We start from the raw sequence: 18,865 nt of genomic DNA on the forward strand, positions 1-18,865 counted from the left end.
CCCTAGCCTGCTTTTTGACTGCGGTTGTTTGCTGTCTGCCCTGACCGCAGACTGTTTCCTGACTATGATTCTTTTTTACCTGCGCTGTCCTTCACTTATTTTCGACTATGCTGCTGCCTGCCAATTTGGTACCTTAAAGGGGTTGTCCTACTTCAGTGTCATTTATCATGTAGAGAAAGTTAATACAATCTACTTACTAATGTATTGTTATTGTCCATATTGCTTCCTTTGCTGGCTGGATTCATTTTTCTATCACATTATACACTGCTTGTTTCCATGGTTACAGAACACCCTGCAATCCATCAGTGGTGGTCGTGCTTGTACAATATAGGAAAAAGCACTAGCCTACGTGAGCTCTCACGGTCCCGGCCACCAGAGAGGCTGATGCTTTTTCCTATAGTGTGCAAGCACAACCACCACTGATGGATTGCAGGGTGGTCTGTGACCATAGAAGCGAGCAGTGTATAATGTGATAGAAAAATGAATCCAGCCAGCAAAGGAAGCAATATGGACAATCATAATACATTAGTAAGTGGCTTGTATTAACTTTCTCTACATGATAAATGCAACTTACTGAAGTGAGACAACCCCTTTAATGTAAATGACTGCAATGCCGCCAATAGCTTAGCTCTCTCTCCTGGCCTCACCTCTGGAAGATCCCTTTTCCTCTGCTGCACGTTGTCATTTTCATGGCGAGAAGGTCTGCAGGTTTACATGCAGTCATCTAGACCTCCATCTTTACGACGGTCTGGTCATAGCATAATAGCTTGATGGCTTCATACACCACCAGCAGGCACACTTCTAGGCCAGTAAGCAGGACGGGAATGTTAGTCTCCCCCACAGGACCCCAGTTGACTCATCAGTCAGGTAAAGTTGAAACTGCACTGATAACGCCAGTACTACATTATCAGTGCAGTTTCTGTGGCTTGAAGGAATGAAGGACCTATGGTGACATCATAGGTACATGAACACAGCTCCTGGATTCAGTATTTCAGTTTTGCTGTTAATAAAAGTGTGGTTTGGAAGAGAATGCTACTGCCAACAGGCAAGGAGTGGAAAGGGGTGTCAATGGGGAAATACTACCAATGGTGCCTCTGCGGAACGATGGACAGGTGGAAATGCTGCTGCTAGTGGGGGAGGGAATGGATACATTGGTGCTGCCAGCGTTGCTGCCCTGTGGTATTTTGTGCTGCAATGTAAGGGTCTATTCACACGTCCGTATGTGTTTTGCAGAACCGCAAAACACGGACACCTGCAATGTGTGATCCGCAATTTGCGGACCGCACATCACAAACACTATAATAGAAAATGCCTTTTCTTGTCCGCAATTTCAGGAACGGAATTCTGTATCCCGAAAAAACGGATGCAGATCCTGAAAATGCGGATGCGGATCCCGGAAATGCGGATTTGCATCCGTTCCAGCCCCATTGAAAGTGAATGGGTCCGCAAATTGCGGAACGAATGCGAACCCAAATTACCGATGTGTGAATGGACCCTAAACCAGATTGCTCATGGGTTTAAAACATCTGGACAGAGAGTCTGCCTTGACCTTCTTAGACCCAGGATGGAAAGATACCACAAACTGAATCTGGCAAAAAAAACAGGGCCCATCTAGCTTGCCTTGTCAAACCCCTAGCGGATTCCTCGAGCTGCACAGCAACTCAAACAATGAATGGGGAGATCTCTGGATCCATGTGAGGTACAGGGCTGGTTCTTGGAGATTGTCATGTACTATATGATGTCCGATTTTCAGTTTTTAGATCAATCATGGGATAACCCCTTTAAGAGCTCTCTCACTCTTTAGATGGACTGCTAAAATGTTCAGGAAATTTTTCATGAAGAATTCTGTAGACATTCTGACATTGATTTTCTAAGTAAATACACCAGCCTTATCAGGTCCAAGATCTATTTAACCACTTAATTACCAGAGCGTTTATCCCCCTTCCTTACCAGGCCAGTTTTTCAGTTGTAGCAATGCGTCTCTCTAACTGCAAATAACTGATCAATTTTTGAGCCAGCCTACATGTATTTGATATTTTTTCTCGGGACACCTTAGACCATTCTTTTGTGCCATTAGATGATGGATATAATATAAAAAAAATTAAGGAAAAACTGTGAAAATATGAAAAACAAATATATTTTTCCTTTCTTATCAATTTTTTTTTCTAACACTCAAAAGACTGGAGCGCATTTTGGCGGGCTATTTTTCTATTGCTGGTTCTATAGCACTGCACAGCGCCAAAACGCTACAAGCCCCTTTTTTTATGTTACTCGCCTGAGGTATTCATCTTGGGGAAATTTAAAATTACGTTTTTTTTATTTTTTACGTACGTTTGTATATTTATAACTAAAACAAATACCTAGATTTTTTTAAATAGACAAATGTGTGTATGTTTGAATATTTTACACATACAAATTCCACTATACTATTGCTAAAACTAATAAATATAATAAATATATTTTTTTTATTTTATATGAACAAAAAAGGGCCGGGATGTTTGTATGGGTGTGTATGTAGTCTTATTACTATTGCTAATACTAGTAAGTATTGCTATATCTTTAAAAAAAAAAAATTATATTATTTTTTTATTATTATTATTTATTTCTCTTTACTTTTTATTAACTTTTTTTTTTTTTTTAAGTGAATTAACCCCTTTTTGCAACAGTCAAGGCAGGAAGACGTTAATTCCCAGCCTGCAGGCTGACATTTTATTTAAAAGCCAGCAGGTGGCGCTCTTACCTAAGAAAAAGCGCTCCCTGCCGGCTTTCAACTTCCTCAATGTAATATAGGCATTTGCTTACAAGCACAACGCTCCAGCTGGACACGGCACATCTCCCTGTAACTGCAGCTGTCAGATTGTAAGGGATCCAACTCTAGTAATGAGCAAAGTTATGAAAAATTCAATTCGACTGCTTTGCCGAATTTCACAAAGAAATTTAAATTTGTGACAAATTATTTCGCCACAAAGAGCATTCCTTTGTATGTAGCGGACGCAATGACGGGAATGGCAATTGCGCCGCCCTCCGTGTTTGAACCCCTCAGATGTCAAGTTTATCGCTGATCACAGCATCTGATGCTACAATTGTGGGCTTTCAGGAGTTAATCCGGTAAAAAAAAAAACATACTCACCTTATCCATTTGCTCGCGGAGTGGCCATCTTGATTGAACACACCGTGCGAAATCTCACGTGGTGATGTGATGATGTCATCACGCTGGCCGCACGCAGTGAGGTCATCACTGATGATGTCACCAAACCCAGCCAGCGTTCTGGTGTGGTGATGTCACACGGCACCCTGCGCAAGATTTCGCATGGTATCTTCAATCAAGATGGCTGCGAAGGAGCCTCCACGAGCAATTTCTTTTTTTGTGCCACCGTTTCAGGAAAAATAGATTCATTACCACGAAGCGCAAGGAAATTCGGCTTTGTGGCAAATCGAATTTCTCCTGAAATTTGGATCTAAGTAAATTTGTTTGGCTTCGATTCGCTCAGCACTACCTGGCATCCCCGCCGATCAGATATTGAAGACCTTTCCTGAGGATGGGTTATCAATATGTACTGGTTGCAGAGCCCCTTTAATACTACACTGCTCAAAAAAAATTAAGGGAACACAAAAATAACACATCCTAGATCTGAATTAATTAAATATTTTTCTGAAATACTTTGTTCTTTACATAGTTGAATGTGCTGACAACAAAATCACACAAAAATTTAAAAATGGAAATCAAATTTTTCAACCCATGGAGGTCTGGATTTGGAGTCACACTCAAAATTAAAGTGGAAAAACACACTACAGGCTGATCCAACTTTGATGTAATGTCCTTAAAACAAGTCAAAATGAGGCTCAGTAGTGTGTGTGGCCTCCACGTGCCTGTATGACCTCCCTACAACGCCTATGCATGCTCCTGATGAGGTGGCGGACGGTCTCCTGAGGGATCTCCTCCCAGACCTGGACTAAAGCATCTGCCAACTCCTGGACAGTCTGTGGTGCAACGTGACGTTGGTGGATAGAGCGAGACATGATGTCCCAGATGTGCTCAATTGGATTCAGGTTTGGGGAACGGGCGGGCCAGTCCATAGCATCAATGCCTTCGTCTTGCAGGAACTGCTGACACATTCCAGCCACATGAGGTCTAGCATTGTCTTGCATTAGGAGGAACCCAGGGCCAACCGCACCAGCATATGGTCTCACAAGGGGTCTGAGGATCTCATCTCGGTACCTAATGGCATTCAGGATACCTCTGGCGAGCACATGGAGGGCTGTGCGGCCCTCCAAAGAAATGCCACCCCACACCATTACTGACCCAATGCCAAACCGGTCATGCTGGAAGATGTTGCAGGCAGCAGAACGCTCTCCACGGCGTCTCCAGACTTTGTCACATATGCTCAGTATGAACCTGCTTTCATCTGTGAAGAGCACAGGGCACCAGTGGCAAATTTTCCAATCTTGGTGTTCTCTGGCAAGTGCCAAACGTCCTGCACAGTGTTGGGCTGTAAGCACAACCCCCACCTGTGGACGTCGGGCCCTCATATCACCCTCATGGAGTCTGTTTATGACCGTTTGAGCAGACACATGCACATTTCTGGCCTGCTGGAGGTCATTTTGCAGGGCTCTGGCAGTGCTCCTCCTGTTCCTCCTTGCACAAAGGCGGAGATAGCGGTCCTGCTGCTGGGTTGTTGCCCTCCTACGGCCTCCTCCACGTCTCCTGATGTACTGGCCTGTCTCCTGGTAGCGCCTCCATGCTCTGGACACTACGCTGACAGACACAGCAAACCTTCTTGCCACAGCTCGCATTGATGTGCCATCCTTGATAAGCTGCACTACCTGAGCCACTTGTGTGGGTTGTAGACTCAGTCTTATGCTACCACTAGAGTGAAAGCACCGCCAGCATTCAAAAGTGACCAAAACATCAGCCAGGAAGCATAGGAACTGAGAAGTGTCTGTGGTCACCACCTGCAGAACCACTCCTTTATTGGGGGTGTCTTGCTAATTGCCTATAATTTCCACCTGTTGTCTATCCCATTTGCACAACAGCATGTGAAATTGATTGTCACTCAGTGTTGCTTCCTAAGTGGACAGTTTGATTTTACAGAAGTGTGATTGATTTGGAGTTACATTGTGTTGTTTAAGTGTTCCCTTTATTTTTTTGAGCAGTGTATTTAGAGCAGCCGCCATGTGGCATAACAGACTGGAGAGGACTCAACTTCTACACATACTCTGTGGCCGGTGCAAAGGTCTTTGTACAAGGAAAGAACAGATAAAATTTGACAATCATTTGTGAATACTTATGTACATATACAGGGAGTGCAGAATTATTAGGCAAGTTGTATTTTTGAGGATTAATTTTATTATTGAACAACAACCATGTTCTCAATGAACCCAAAAAACTCATTAATATCAAAGCTGAATATTTTTGGAAGTAGTTTTTAGTTTGTTTTTAGTTTTAGCTATTTTAGGGGGATATCTGTGTGTGCAGGTGACTATTACTGTGCATAATTATTAAGCAACTTAACAAAAAACAAATATATACCCATTTCAATTATTTATTTTTACCAGTGAAACCAATATAACATCTCAACATTCACAAATATACATTTCTGACATTCAAAAACAAAACAAAAACAAATCAGTGACCAATATAGCCACCTTTCTTTGCAAGGACACTCAAAAGCCTGCCATCCATGGATTCTGTCAGTGTTTTGATCTGTTCACCATCAACATTGCGTGCAGCAGCAACCACAGCCTCCAAGACACTGTTCAGAGAGGTGTACTGTTTTCCCTCCTTGTAAATCTCACATTTGATGATGGACCACAGGTTCTCAATGGGGTTCAGATCAGGTGAACAAGGAGGCCATGTCATTAGATTTTCTTCTTTTATACCCTTTCTTGCCAGCCACACTGTGGAGTACTTGGACGCGTGTGATGGAGCATTGTCCTGCATGAAAATCATGTTTTTCTTGAAGGATGCAGACTTCTTCATGTACCACTGCTTGAAGAAGGTGTCTTCCAGAAACTGGCAGTAGGACTGGGAGTTGAGCTTGACTCCATCCTCAACCCGAAAAGGCCCCACAAGCTCATCTTTGATGATACCAGCCCAAACCAGTACTCCACCTCCACCTTGCTGGCGTCTGAGTCGGACTGGAGCTCTCTGCCCTTTACCAATCCAGCCACGGGCCCATCCATCTGGCCCATCAAGACTCACTCTCATTTCATCAGTCCATAAAACCTTAGAAAAATCAGTCTTGAGATATTTCTTGGCCCAGTCTTGACGTTTCAGCTTGTGTGTCTTGTTCAGTGGTGGTCGTCTTTCAGCCTTCCTTACCTTGGCCATGTCTCTGAGTATTGCACACCTTGTGCTTTTGGGCACTCCAGTGATGTTGCAGCTCTGAAATATGGCCAAACTGGTGGCAAGTGGCATCTTGGCAGCTGCACGCTTGACTTTTCTCAGTTCATGGGCAGTTATTTTGCGCCTTGGTTTTTCTACACGCTTCTTGCGACCCTGTTGACTATTTTGAATGAAACGCTTGATTGTTTGATGATCACGCTTCAGAAGCTTTGCAATTTTAAGAGTGCTGCATCCCTCTGCAAGATATCTCACTATTTTTGACTTTTCTGAGCCTGTCAAGTCCTTCTTTTGACCCATTTTGCCAAAGGAAAGGAAGTTGCCTAATAATTATGCACATCTAATATAGGGTGTTGATGTCATTAGACCACACCCCTTCTCATTACAGAGATGCACATCACCTAATATGCTTAATTGGTAGTAGGCTTTCGAGCCTATACAGCTTGGAGTAAGACAACATGCATAAAGAGGATGATGTGGTCAAAATACTCATTTGCCTAATAATTCTGCACGCAGTGTAGACGTGGTATCTGTCATTAAAATCCTGCCTGTGATGATAATGAGTTGGCTGCTGAAAGTGATCTGTACAGATCAAGAAATGGCACCTATTATTAGGCTTGGTAGAGAGTAGCTGTGGTAACGTTTCTCTGCAAGTGACATTGTTGTGTGTGGGTTTCAGAATATTCAGAATAGAGCCTACTATAAATTACTATACGAATACCTACTCAAATGTATGGCAGCTACATAGAGACTACACGACCACCTCAATCACTCCTTTGCATCCATCAAATGGAAAACATTTTATGTATGATATGGAGCTCCATAGCAGATTGGCTTAAAAGACACTTATATAAACAGAGCACACATATCCTGGTTGTGCCTGGGGTGCTGTTGGCCAAAATCTGAACAAAAAAACAGCCTTCATAGCTACCTCATATGTCAGATGACCAAGGACCAATTGGCGCTAATGAGCCTGAAACCAGCCGTAAATCCCATAACAGACATGTAGATCAAAATTAAATAAAAAGGATTAATTTTTTTTCCCTCCTTCCTTACTACATGTGAATAGACTGTGAATATGCTGGAGAATTTCATTAACATAAATGTATTTATGGCTTCTGGTGGGTCTGTCCTCGAGAACATATGGTCCTTATGTACTGACTTTGCTTGAAACAAGTATACTAAGTACTGTAACAATGTTTCAACTAGTTGCTGTGTGAACTCTTTGATGATGTTTGACGAGACTCGATTTGTGTCCAAAAATTTTCCCACAGTCAGAACAAGAATATGGCTTCTCTCCTGTATGAGTTCTCTGATGGCCCAGAAGCTTGGATTTTTGAGCAAAACATTTCCCGCAATCAGGACACTGATGTGGTCTCTCTCCTGTGTGGATTTTTATATGATTCACAAGAATTGATTTTTGTGTAAAACATTTCCCGCATTCAAAGCACGGAAATGGCTTCTCCCCAGTGTGCATCCGCTGATGGTTGACCAGATCCAATTTACTTGCAAAACGCCTCCCACACTGAGAACATGGAAATGGCTTCTCCCCTGTGTGGACTTTCAGATGTTTTAGGAGATCTGATTTCTGCATAAAACATTTCCCGCACTCCGAACACAAAAACGGCTTCTCTCCAGTGTGTATAACCTGATGCTTGATAAGATGAGATTTTTGGGTAAAACATCTGCCACACTCTGAACACGTAAATGGCTTCTCCCCTGTGTGAATTCTCTGATGAGCATCAAGCATAGATTTATGTGTAAAAGATTTGCCACATTCACAACAAGAAAATGGCTTCAAACCCGTGTGAATCCTCAGATGTCGGGATAGATTTGCACTGTTGTGAAAACCTTTCCCACACTCAGCGCACGGATAGATTTTCCTCCCACTATCTGTACTACTACTTGTAAGGCTATTTAATTTATCATAACATCGCTCATGACTGGAGGCTGCAGACGAGAGATCTGAGGGTTGCTTTTGAGTCAGATGCTCTACTCCGGAGGAATCTTGAATGCTATCCCGAGTTTCCATTTCACAAACTCCAGTTGAAATAATACGTTCTTCTAATGTATCACAACTTTTGCGTGTATCTGTTTAAAAAAAAGTGCATATTTATCATTATACTTTCACACAACTTTACTTAAATCAATAGAACCAGAAGAAACTTTCTAATATGTTTTATCAATGAGAAATATCGAGTTCTCATGTTATTAGCTGTTTACCTCCCCCTCCTTTACTAATTGCTATAGGAGATAAGTGCGGGTCCCAGAGGTGGGATCCACAACTATCTGACATTGGTGGTATATCCTAGCAATATGCCTGAAATGTCTCGGATGAGACAACCTCTTTAATGGGAACCTGTCACCTAGTTTTGGGCATTAAACCACTAGCATGCCATTATGCATGCCAACAGCATGTTGGTGGTTTAGTGGCCCCAAACTAGATGAAAGGTTCCCTTAAAGCAGGGGTGGGCAACCTTCGGCACTCCAGCTTTTGTGAAACTACAACTCCCAGCACGTATACTTACTCTGCTCTTCTCCAAACTCCCATAGAAATGCATGGAGCGTGCTTGGAATTGTAGTTTCACAGCAGCTGGAGTGCCGAAGGTTGCTGATCCCTGCCTTAAAGTTTTATCTAAACTGCAGGCCAGTGTTGGATACCCACACAGATTTACCAAACAGGTTAAGACACATGACCATTTCCAGGTGTATTGTCAGGAGGAACAACAGACACCAAAAGTAGAGTTGATCGAACACCTGGATGTTCGGGTTCGAGAAGTTCGGCCGAACTTCCCGTAAATGTTCGGGTTCGGGATCCGAACCCGATCCGAACTTCGTCCCGAACCCCATTGAAGTCAATGGGGACCCGAACTTTTGGGCACTAAAAAGGCTGTAAAACAGCCCAGGAAAGAGCTAGAGGGCTGCAAAAGGCAGCAACATGTAGGTAAATCCCCTGCAAACAAATGTGGATAGGGAAATTAATTAAAATTAAAAAAATAAAAATAAAAATGAACCAATATCAATTGGACAGAGGTCCCATAGCAGAGAATCTGGCTTCACGTCAGCAGAGAATCAGTCTCTTCATGCCATAGCAAAGAATCTGGCTTCATGTCAGCAGAGAATCAGTCTCTTCATGCCATAGCAGAGAATCTGGCTTCATGTCAGCGCAGAATCAGTCTTCATGTCATAGCAGAGAATCAGGCTTCACGTCACCCACCACTGGAACAGGCCACTGTCACACATTTAGGCCCAGGCACCCAGGCAGAGGAGAGGTCCCGTAACAGAGAATCTGGCCTTATGTCAGCGCAGAATCTGTCTTCATGTCATAGCAGAGAATCAGGCTTCACGTCACCCACCACTGGAACAGGCCACTGTCACACATTTAGGCCCCGGCACCCAGACAGAGGAGAGCGGTCCCGTAACAGAGAATCTGGCCTTATGTCAGCGCAGAATCTGTCTTCATGTCATAGCAGAGAATCAGGCTTCACGTCACCCACCACTGGAACAGGCCACTGTTACACATTTAGGCCCAGGCACCCAGGCAGAGGAGAGAGGTCCCGTAACAGAGAATCTGGCCTTATGTCGGCGCAGAATCTGTCTTCATGTCATAGCAGAGAATCAGGCTTCACGTCACCCACCACTGGAACAGGCCACTGTCACACATTTAGGCCCAGGCACCCAGGCAGAGGAGAGAGGTCCCGTAACAGAGAATCTGGCCTTATGTCAGCGCAGAATCGGTCTTCATGTCATAGCAGAGAATCAGGCTTCACGTCACCCACCACTGGAACAGGCCACTGTCACACATTTAGGCCCCGGCACCCAGGCAGAGGAGAGAGGTCCCGTAACAGAGAATCTGGCCTTATGTCAGCGCAGAATCTGTCTTCATGTCATAGCAGAGAATCAGGCTTCACGTCACCCACCACTGGAACAGGCCACTGTCACACATTTAGGCCCCGGCACCCAGGCAGAGGAGAGAGGTCCCGTAACAGAGAATCTGGCCTTATGTCAGCGCAGAATCTGTATTCATGTCATAGCAGAGAATCAGGCTTCACGTCACCCACCACTGGAACAGGCCATTGTCACACATTTAGGCCCCGGCACCCAGACAGAGGAGAGGTTCATTCAACTTTGGGTTGCCCCGCAATATAATGGTAAAATGAAATTAAAAATAGTATTGAATGAGGAAGTGCCCTGGAGTAGAAGAATATATTGTTAAGGGGAGGTAGTTAATATCTAATCTGCACAAGGGATGGACAGGTCCTGTGGGATCCATGCCTGGTTCATTTTTATGAACGTCAGCTTGTCCACATTGGCTGTAGACAGGCGGCTGCGTTTGTCTGTAATGACGCGCCCTGCCGTGCTGAATACACGTTCAGACAAAACGCTGGCCGCCGGGCAGGCCAGCACCTCCAAGGCATAAAAGGCTAGCTCTGGCCACGTGGACAATTTGGAGACCCAGAAGTTGAATGGGGCCGAACCATCAGTCAGTACGTGGAGGGGTGTGCACAGGTACTGTTCCACCATGTTAGTGAAATGTTGCCTCCTGCTAACACGTTCCGTATCAGGTGGTGGTGCACTTAGCTGTGGCGTGTTGACAAAACTTTTCCACATCTCTGCCATGCTAACCCTGCCCTCAGAGGAGCTGGGCGTGACACAGCTGCGTTGGCGACCTCTTGCTCCTCCTCTGCCTTCGCCTTGGGCTTCCACTGGTTCCCCTGTGACATTTGGGAATGCTCTCAGTAGCGCGTCTACCAACGTGCGCTTGTACTCGCGCATCTTCCCATCACGCTCCAGTGTAGGAAGTAAGGTGGGCACATTGTCTTTGTACCGGGGATCCAGCAGGGTGGCAACCCAGTAGTCCGCACACGTTAAAATGTGGGCAACTCTGCTGTCGTTGCGCAGGCACTGCAGCATGTAGTCACTCATGTGTGCCAGGCTGCCCAGAGGTAAGGACAAGCTGTCCTCTGTGGGAGGCGTATCGTCATCGTCCTGTGTTTCCCCCCAGCCACGCACCAGTGATGGGCCCGAGCTGCTTTGGGTGCCACCCCGCTGTGAACATGCTTCATCCTCATCCTCCTCCACCTCCTCCTCATCCTCGTCCTCCAGTAGTGGGCCCTGTCTGGCCACATTTGTACCTGGCCTCTGGTGTTGCAAAAAACCTCCCTCTGAGTCACTTCGAAGAGACTGGCCTGAAAGTGCTAAAAATGACCCCTCTTCCTCCTCTTCCTCCTGGGCCACCTCCTCTTCCATCATCGCCCTAAGTGTTTTCTCAAGGAGACATAGAAGTGGTATTGTAACGCTGATAACGGCGTCATCGCCACTGGCCATGTTGGTGGAGTACTCGAAACAGCGCAACAGGGCACACAGGTCTCGCATGGAGGCCCAGTCATTGGTGGTGAAGTGGGTCTGATCCACAGTGCGACTGACCCGTGCATGCTGCAGCTGAAACTCCACTATGGCCTGCTGCTGCTCGCACAGTCTGTCCAGCATATGCAAGGTGGAGTTCCACCTGGTGGGCACGTCGCATATGAGGCGGTGAGCGGGAAGGCCGAAGTTACGCTGTAGCGCAGACAGGCGAGCAGCGGCAGGGTGTGAACGCCGGAAGCGCGAACAGACGGCCCGCACTTTATGCAGCAGCTCTGACATGTCGGGGTAGTTGCGAATGAACTTCTGCACCATCAAATTCAGCACATGCGCCAGGCAAGGGATGTGCGTCAAACCGGCTAGTCCCAGAGCTGCAACGAGATTTCGCCCATTATCGCACACCACAAGGCCGGGCTTGAGGCTCACCGGCAGCAACCACTCGTCGGTCTGTTGTTCTATACCCCGCCACAACTCCTGTGCGGTGTGGGGCCTGTCCCCCAAACATATGAGTTTCAGAATGGCCTGCTGACGTTTACCCCGTGCTGTGCTGAAGTTGGTGGTGAAGGTGTGTGGCTGACTGGATGAGCAGGTGGAAGAAGAAGAGGAGGAGGAAGCTGAGTAGGAGGAGACAGGAGGCAAAGAATGTTGCCCTGCGATCCTTGGCGGCGGAAGGACGTGCGCCAAACAGCTCTCCGCCTGGGGCTCAGCCGCCACTACATTTACCCAGTGTGCAGTTAGGGAGATATAGCGTCCCTGGCCGTGCTTACTGGTCCAAGTATCTGTGGTTAGGTGGACCTTGCCACAGATGGCGTTGCGCAGTGCACACTTGATTTTATCGGACACTTGTTTGTGCAGGGAAGGCACGGCTCTCTTGGAGAAGTAGTGGCGGCTGGGAACAACATACTGTGGGACAGCAAGTGACATGACCTGTTTGAAGCTGTGTGTGTCCACCAGCCTAAATGACAGCATTTCATAGGCCAGTAGTTTAGAAATGCTGGCATTCAGGGCCAGGGATCGAGGGTGGCTAGGTGGGAATTTACGCTTTCTCTCAAATGTTTGTGAGATGGAGAGCTGAACGCTGCCGTGTGACATGGTTGAGATGCTTGGTGACGCAGGTGGTGGTGTTGGTGGTACATCCCATGTTTGCTGGGCGGCAGGTGCCAACGTTCCTCCAGAGGCGGAGGAAGATGCCGAGGCGGCGGCAGCAGCAGCAGAAGAGGCCGAGGCGGCAGCAGCAGAAGAGGTAGCAGGGGGAGCCTGAGTGACTTCCTTGTTTTTAAGGTGTTTACTCCACTGCAGTTCATGCTTTGCATGCAGGTGCCTGGTCATGCAGGTTGTGCTAAGGTTCAGAACGTTAATGCCTCGCTTCAGGCTCTGATGGCACAGCGTGCAAACCACTCGGGTCTTGTCGTCAGCACATTGTTTGAAGAAGTGCCATGCCAGGGAACTCCTTGAAGCTGCCTTTGGGGTGCTCGGTCCCAGATGGCGGCGGTCAGTAGCAGGCGGAGTCTCTTGGCGGCGGGTGTTCCGATTTTGCCCACTGCTCCCTCTTTTGCTACGCTGTTGGCTCGGTCTCACCACTGCCTCTTCCTCCGAACTGTGAAAGTCAGTGGCACGACCTTCATTCCATGTGGGGTTTAGGACCTCATCGTCCCCTGCATCGTCTTCCACCCAGTCTTGATCCCTGACCTCCTGTTCAGTCTGCACACTGCAGAAAGACGCAGCAGTTGGCACCTGTGTTTCGTCATCATCAGAGACGTGCTGAGGTGGTATTCCCATGTCCTCATCATCAGGAAAAATAAGTGGTTGTGCGTTAGTGCATTCTATCTCTTCCACCCCTGGGGAAGGGCTAGGTGGATGCCCTTGGGAAACCCTGGCAGCAGAGTCTTCAAACAGCATAAGAGACTGCTGCATAACTTGAGGCTCAGACAGTTTCCCTGATATGCATGGGGGTGATGTGACAGACCGATGGGCTTGGTTTTCATGCGCCATCTGTGCTCTTTCTGCAGAAGACTGGGTGGGAGATAATGTGAACGTGCTGGCCACCCAATTGACTAATGCCTGTACCTGCTCAGGCCTTACCATCCTTAGAACGGTATTGGGCCCCACCAAATATCGCTGTAAATTCTGCTCGCTACTGGGACCTGAGGTAGTTGGTTCACTAGGACGTGTGGCTGTGGCAGAACGGCCACGTCCTCTCCCAGCACCAGAGGGTCCACTAACACCACCACGACCATGTCCACGTCCGCGTCCCTTATTAGAAGTTTTCCTCATTGTTCCCGTTCACCACAATTTTGAGAATGGCAAATTTGGGAATGCTTTTTCAACCCAGAACAAAAAGTCTGCTTTTACGGTCACTACAAATAACTTGACCAGCTAAAACAGTGCAGATTTGGTTGAATAGAGATGCGAGACCTGTTTTTTTTTGCGCTGTGTGACAGGTATAGGTTTAATCACAGAATCACACTTCTATCAGCACACTAGCGTGTGTCTTAGGTACTTCTGAATGACACTATCAATACCTTCAATGTAAGATTTTCTTTTTGGGATAGATTTCAAGTAGGCCTCAAATACCAGAAACTAGTTATTTTGAGAATGGCAAATTTGGGAATGCTTTTTCAACCCAGAAAAAAAAGTGTGCTTTTACGGTCAATACAAATAACTTGACCAGCTAAAACAGTACAGATTTGGTTGAATAGAAATGTCAGGTCTATTTTTTAGGCACTGGGTGACAGGCTCAACTTGCCCCTGATGTAATATATGGCCAAAAAATAACCACACTGTTGATGGTTAAATGCACTTGGGTGACACAGGCTCAGCCTGCACTAGATGTAGTATATGGCCAAAAAATAATCAGACTGTTGATGGTTAAATGCACTTGGGTGACACAGGCTCAGCCTGCAGCTGATGTAGGATATAGCACAAAATAACCACACTATCGATGGTTAAATACACTTGGGTGACACAGGCTCAGCCTGCAGCTGATGTAGTATATGGCCAAAAAATAATCAGACTGTTGATGGTTAAATGCACTTGGGTGACACAGGCTCAGCCTGCAGCTGATGTAGGATATAGCACAAAATAACCACACTATCGATGGTTAAATACACTTGGTGATAGCTCGTGCTGGCGCACCACAAGTCACAAAATGGCCGCCGATCACCCCAGAAAAAAAGTGATCTAAAAACGCTCTGGGCAGCCTCAAAAAAGTGAGCAAGTCAATAATAGCACTTCAATGATCCACAGCTGCAGATCGATCACAGAATGAAGTCTTTTGGAGGAGTTAATCTGCCTAATCTCGCCCTAACGTCGCAGCTGCAACCTCTCCCTATACTGATCATAGCAGAGTGACGTGCGGCGCTACGTGACTCCAGCTTAAATAGAGGCTGGGTCACATGGTGCACTGGCCAATCACAGCCATGCCAATAGTAGGCATGGCTGTGATGGCCTCTTGGGCCAAGTAGTATGACGCTTGTTGATTGGCTGCTTTGCAGCCTTTCAAAAAGCGCCAAGAAAGCACCGAACCCGAACCCGGACTTTTACGAAAATGTTCGGGTCCGTGTCACGGACACCCCAAAATTCCGTACGAACCCGAACTATACAGTTCGGGTTCGCTCATCCCTAACCAAAAGTCCTAGTGCCTGGGGCAGACTGAAGTCCTCTAGACTAGTGTCTTACTAGAGTGTGACAAGTCTTGATATAAGGTGAAAAGATTGTCTGATGACTACAGTCTCCTCCACAGTACAGAGACTTCTCATGAGTATGCAGGGTGGACAATAAGAGACATGTCTGAAGGGTAATCATGATGCTTCTCTTGATTTAATAGTTATTACTCACGTGGGCTGATATCTTCAGGTATCTCCTCCTCCTTACACTGCTGATCGTCCATAAAGTCTGTCTCTTCTTCATCCTCTACAACCTCAACTTTAATATGAATAAGATCTTCATCCTAAATTACCAGAAAATATAAAAACCTCACTGTCACAGTAATAGTAATCACAAGGGTCTCCACTAGAAATGTCCAATGCTGGCATTCTTGATTTCCTCCAGTAATATGGTATATCTAAATAGGGCTGGCTGGTGCTTTCGATTTACTTTGAGGCTGGAAGAAAATATAGTGAAAAACCTCAAGAGTAGAGATGAGCGAACTTCTGTTTTAAGTTCGGCGTCTAAAGTTCGGCTTCCGGTTAGCAGAGGATCCCGATATGGATTCCGAATTCCGTTGTGGTCCGTGGTAGCGGAATCAATAATGGCCATTATTGATTCCGCTACCACAGACCACAACGGAATTCGGAATCCATATCGGGATCCTCCGCTAACCGGAAGCCAAACTTTAGACGCCGAACTTAAAACAGAAGTTCGCTCATCTCTACTCAAGAGCTTACTCAAGGCTTTGTCTACAGACATCTGAAGAAGATGGTTATTTTCCTGCGATACTTCTGGGGCATTGACTATGCCCCTGAAGCTGGCGTAAAAAAGTCCTAAACTTAAGGATTGCAACTTTTTAAACACCATTGCTCCTACGTTTAGGAGCAAGTGGTGTTACAATGCCAGCCTCACCACTTTATGAAAGGGGCCACAAGTCCCAATGCATTCAGTTTGCAGGCATTAATGATAATTGAAATCTATTCCAACTTGAACAATTCCTCCAGCGGTGCCGGGGTTATCAAAGACCAGAGTGAAACACCAGGATAACAAATCTGTTGGTTGACACAGTGCTTCTACACCCACTGCCATAACACTGTCCCTCTTAGACCTTTGCGTGCTCCCCCTGGCTCTTTCAAACTCTGTGGTAAACCTACCACTATGTGAGATAAGTCAATCGTTGTAAAAGCCTCAGCTGCATCTACCTGATAATCTCGTGGAACATTGTGATTTTCCTCTGAGCAATCCTGGGAATACAAAGGACTGGGGCGTCTCTCGGGTAGATATCTCTTACAGGATCCATCTGTAGGAAACACACACAGTCACTGAATACAATGGGCAGATAGGATGATCAGATGTTGTGGAATCTAGGTGACCCATCAGTGACAGTCTCCTCTTACCCAGTGATATAAGGTGCTGGTGGTTCTCAGTCATGACATCATTATACACAACCTCGTTCACCTCTCCAGTCAGCAGCTCGATGATCTTGTTGGCGAGTTCTAGGATCTTCTGCTCATTGGTTCTCTCTGTAATCAGTGAGTGATGTGGAGACTCCATGGTCGGGCTGCTACATCCTCCTGACACATAATGATGGCTGCTGGGGGTCACACACTCACCAGATGTCTTCTTCACTACTGTGTAATCCTGCGTATGAAGGGAGACCCTGATTGATATCCCTCAGTTACATCCTCGTCTTACCAGTAGAGAGAAAAGTTGTGTGATATCAGATAAATCCAGGATTCCTCACCTCTCCGGTCAGCAGGCAGATGATCTCCAGGGTGAGATTTAATATAACCCCAGTCTTATCTGTCCTGTCTTTTTCCATCTTCACATAATCAGCAATAATTCATCTTGACCTCAGGGCCTATAAGAAATGGACGTCTGATCTAAAGAGTGAGATCATTTTTTACCAGGTGAGACTGAACGCAAGTGACGGGATTCATTAACGTATCAAAAACCTGGAGCCACCAGTTAATAGCTGCTTAAATGTATTGCCTCCCCTAACCAGACCCACACATTTCAGTGCACACAGTGATGTAACACATGGCAGTAGTGACTGGACAACACAAGGTTTTACATCCCTGCAGCCTAGATGTAGACCTGAGCAAAGGGCATTGAGGGCGAGATTTAGTTTTAGTGGTAGGTATATAAAAGCACAGTTACGCAAATTGTTGGATGCTGCCTCTTCTACATTGGATTTATGGATCAGCTTTTGGATATGGCTCTGGAGGCACACATTTAGGGTGTCAGGACTTTATCCTTGGTGGGTGCTGTATATATATTATTTTCATCATCATAACCAGACAGGACACCAGAGTCTGCTCCTCCTGTATTATAATAACAGACAGGACACCACAGTCTGCTCCTCCTGTATTATAATAACAGACAGGACACCACAGTCTGCTCCTCCTGTATTATAATAACAGACAGGACACCACAGTCTGCTCCTCCTGTATTATAATAACAGACAGGACACCACAGTCTGCTCCTCCTGTATAATAATAACAGACAGGACACCACAGTCTGCTCCTCCTGTATTATAATAACAGACAGGACACCAGAGTCTGCTCCTCCTGTATTATAATAACAGACAGGACACCAGAGTCTGCTCCTCCTGTATTATAATAACAGACAGGACACCAGAGTCTGCTCCTCCTGTATTATAATAACAGACAGGACACCAGAGTCTGCTCCTCCTGTATTATAATAACAGACAGGACACCAGAGTCTGCTCCTCCTGTAGTATAATAACAGACAGGACACCACAGTCTGCTCCTCCTGTATTATAATAACAGACAGGACACCAGAGTCTGCTCCTCCTGTATTATAATAACAGACAGGACACCAGAGTCTGCTCCTCCTGTATTATAATAACAGACAGGACACCACAGTCTGCTCCTCCTGTAATATAATAACAGACAGGACACCAGAGTCTGCTCCTCCTGTATTATAATAACAGACAGGACACCACAGTCTGCTCCTCCTGTAGTATACTAACAGACAGGACACCAGAGTCTGCTCCTCCTGTAGTATAATAACAGACAGGACACCACAGTCTGCTCCTCCTGTATTATAATAACAGACAGGACACCACAGTCTGCTCCTCCTATATTATAATAACAGACAGGACACCAGAGTCTGCTCCTCCTGTATTATAATAACAGACTGGACACCACAGTCTGCTCCTCCTGTATTATAATAACAGACAGGACACCACAGTCTGCTCCTCCTGTATTATAATAACAGACAGGACACCAGAGTCTGCTCCTCCTGTATTATAATAACAGACAGGACACCAGAGTCTGCTCCTCCTGTATTATAATAACAGACAGGACACCGGAGTCTGCTCCTCCTGTATTATAATAACAGACAGGACACCACAGTCTGCTCCTCCTGTATTATAATAACAGACAGGACACCAGAGTCTGCTCCTCCTGTATTATAATAACAGACAGGACACCAGAGTCTGCTCCTCCTGTATTATAATAACAGACAGGACACCAGAGTCTGCTC

General features: G+C 45.9%; 1 protein-coding gene across 3 annotated transcripts in view; it reads right to left on the reverse strand.

Annotated features, from left to right (window-relative positions):
* Window positions 1-7,114: 7,114 nt before the first annotated feature.
* Window positions 7,115-18,865, reverse strand: part of LOC121005403 (zinc finger protein OZF-like) — a 28,740-nt gene continuing 16,989 nt past the window's right edge. The window contains exons 2-7 of one of the 3 annotated variants that reach the window (XM_040438146.1): window positions 17,100-17,216; window positions 16,753-16,996; window positions 16,558-16,655; window positions 15,545-15,656; window positions 7,443-8,434; window positions 7,115-7,245 (exon numbers count right to left, since the gene is read on the reverse strand). In XM_040438146.1, the coding sequence (XP_040294080.1) occupies window positions 7,545-8,434; window positions 15,545-15,656; window positions 16,558-16,655; window positions 16,753-16,996; window positions 17,100-17,177 (1,422 nt within the window). In that variant the 5' untranslated portion in view covers window positions 17,178-17,216 and the 3' untranslated portion in view covers window positions 7,115-7,245; window positions 7,443-7,544. Of the gene's footprint in view, window positions 7,246-7,442; window positions 8,435-15,544; window positions 15,657-16,557; window positions 16,656-16,752; window positions 16,997-17,099; window positions 17,571-18,865 lie in introns of those variants that run through there. The other 2 variants (XM_040438144.1, XM_040438145.1) reach the window with 2 other exon arrangements.

Source organism: Bufo bufo, chromosome 6, assembly GCF_905171765.1.
Source record: "Bufo bufo chromosome 6, aBufBuf1.1, whole genome shotgun sequence".
NCBI lineage: Eukaryota > Metazoa > Chordata > Amphibia > Anura > Bufonidae > Bufo > Bufo bufo.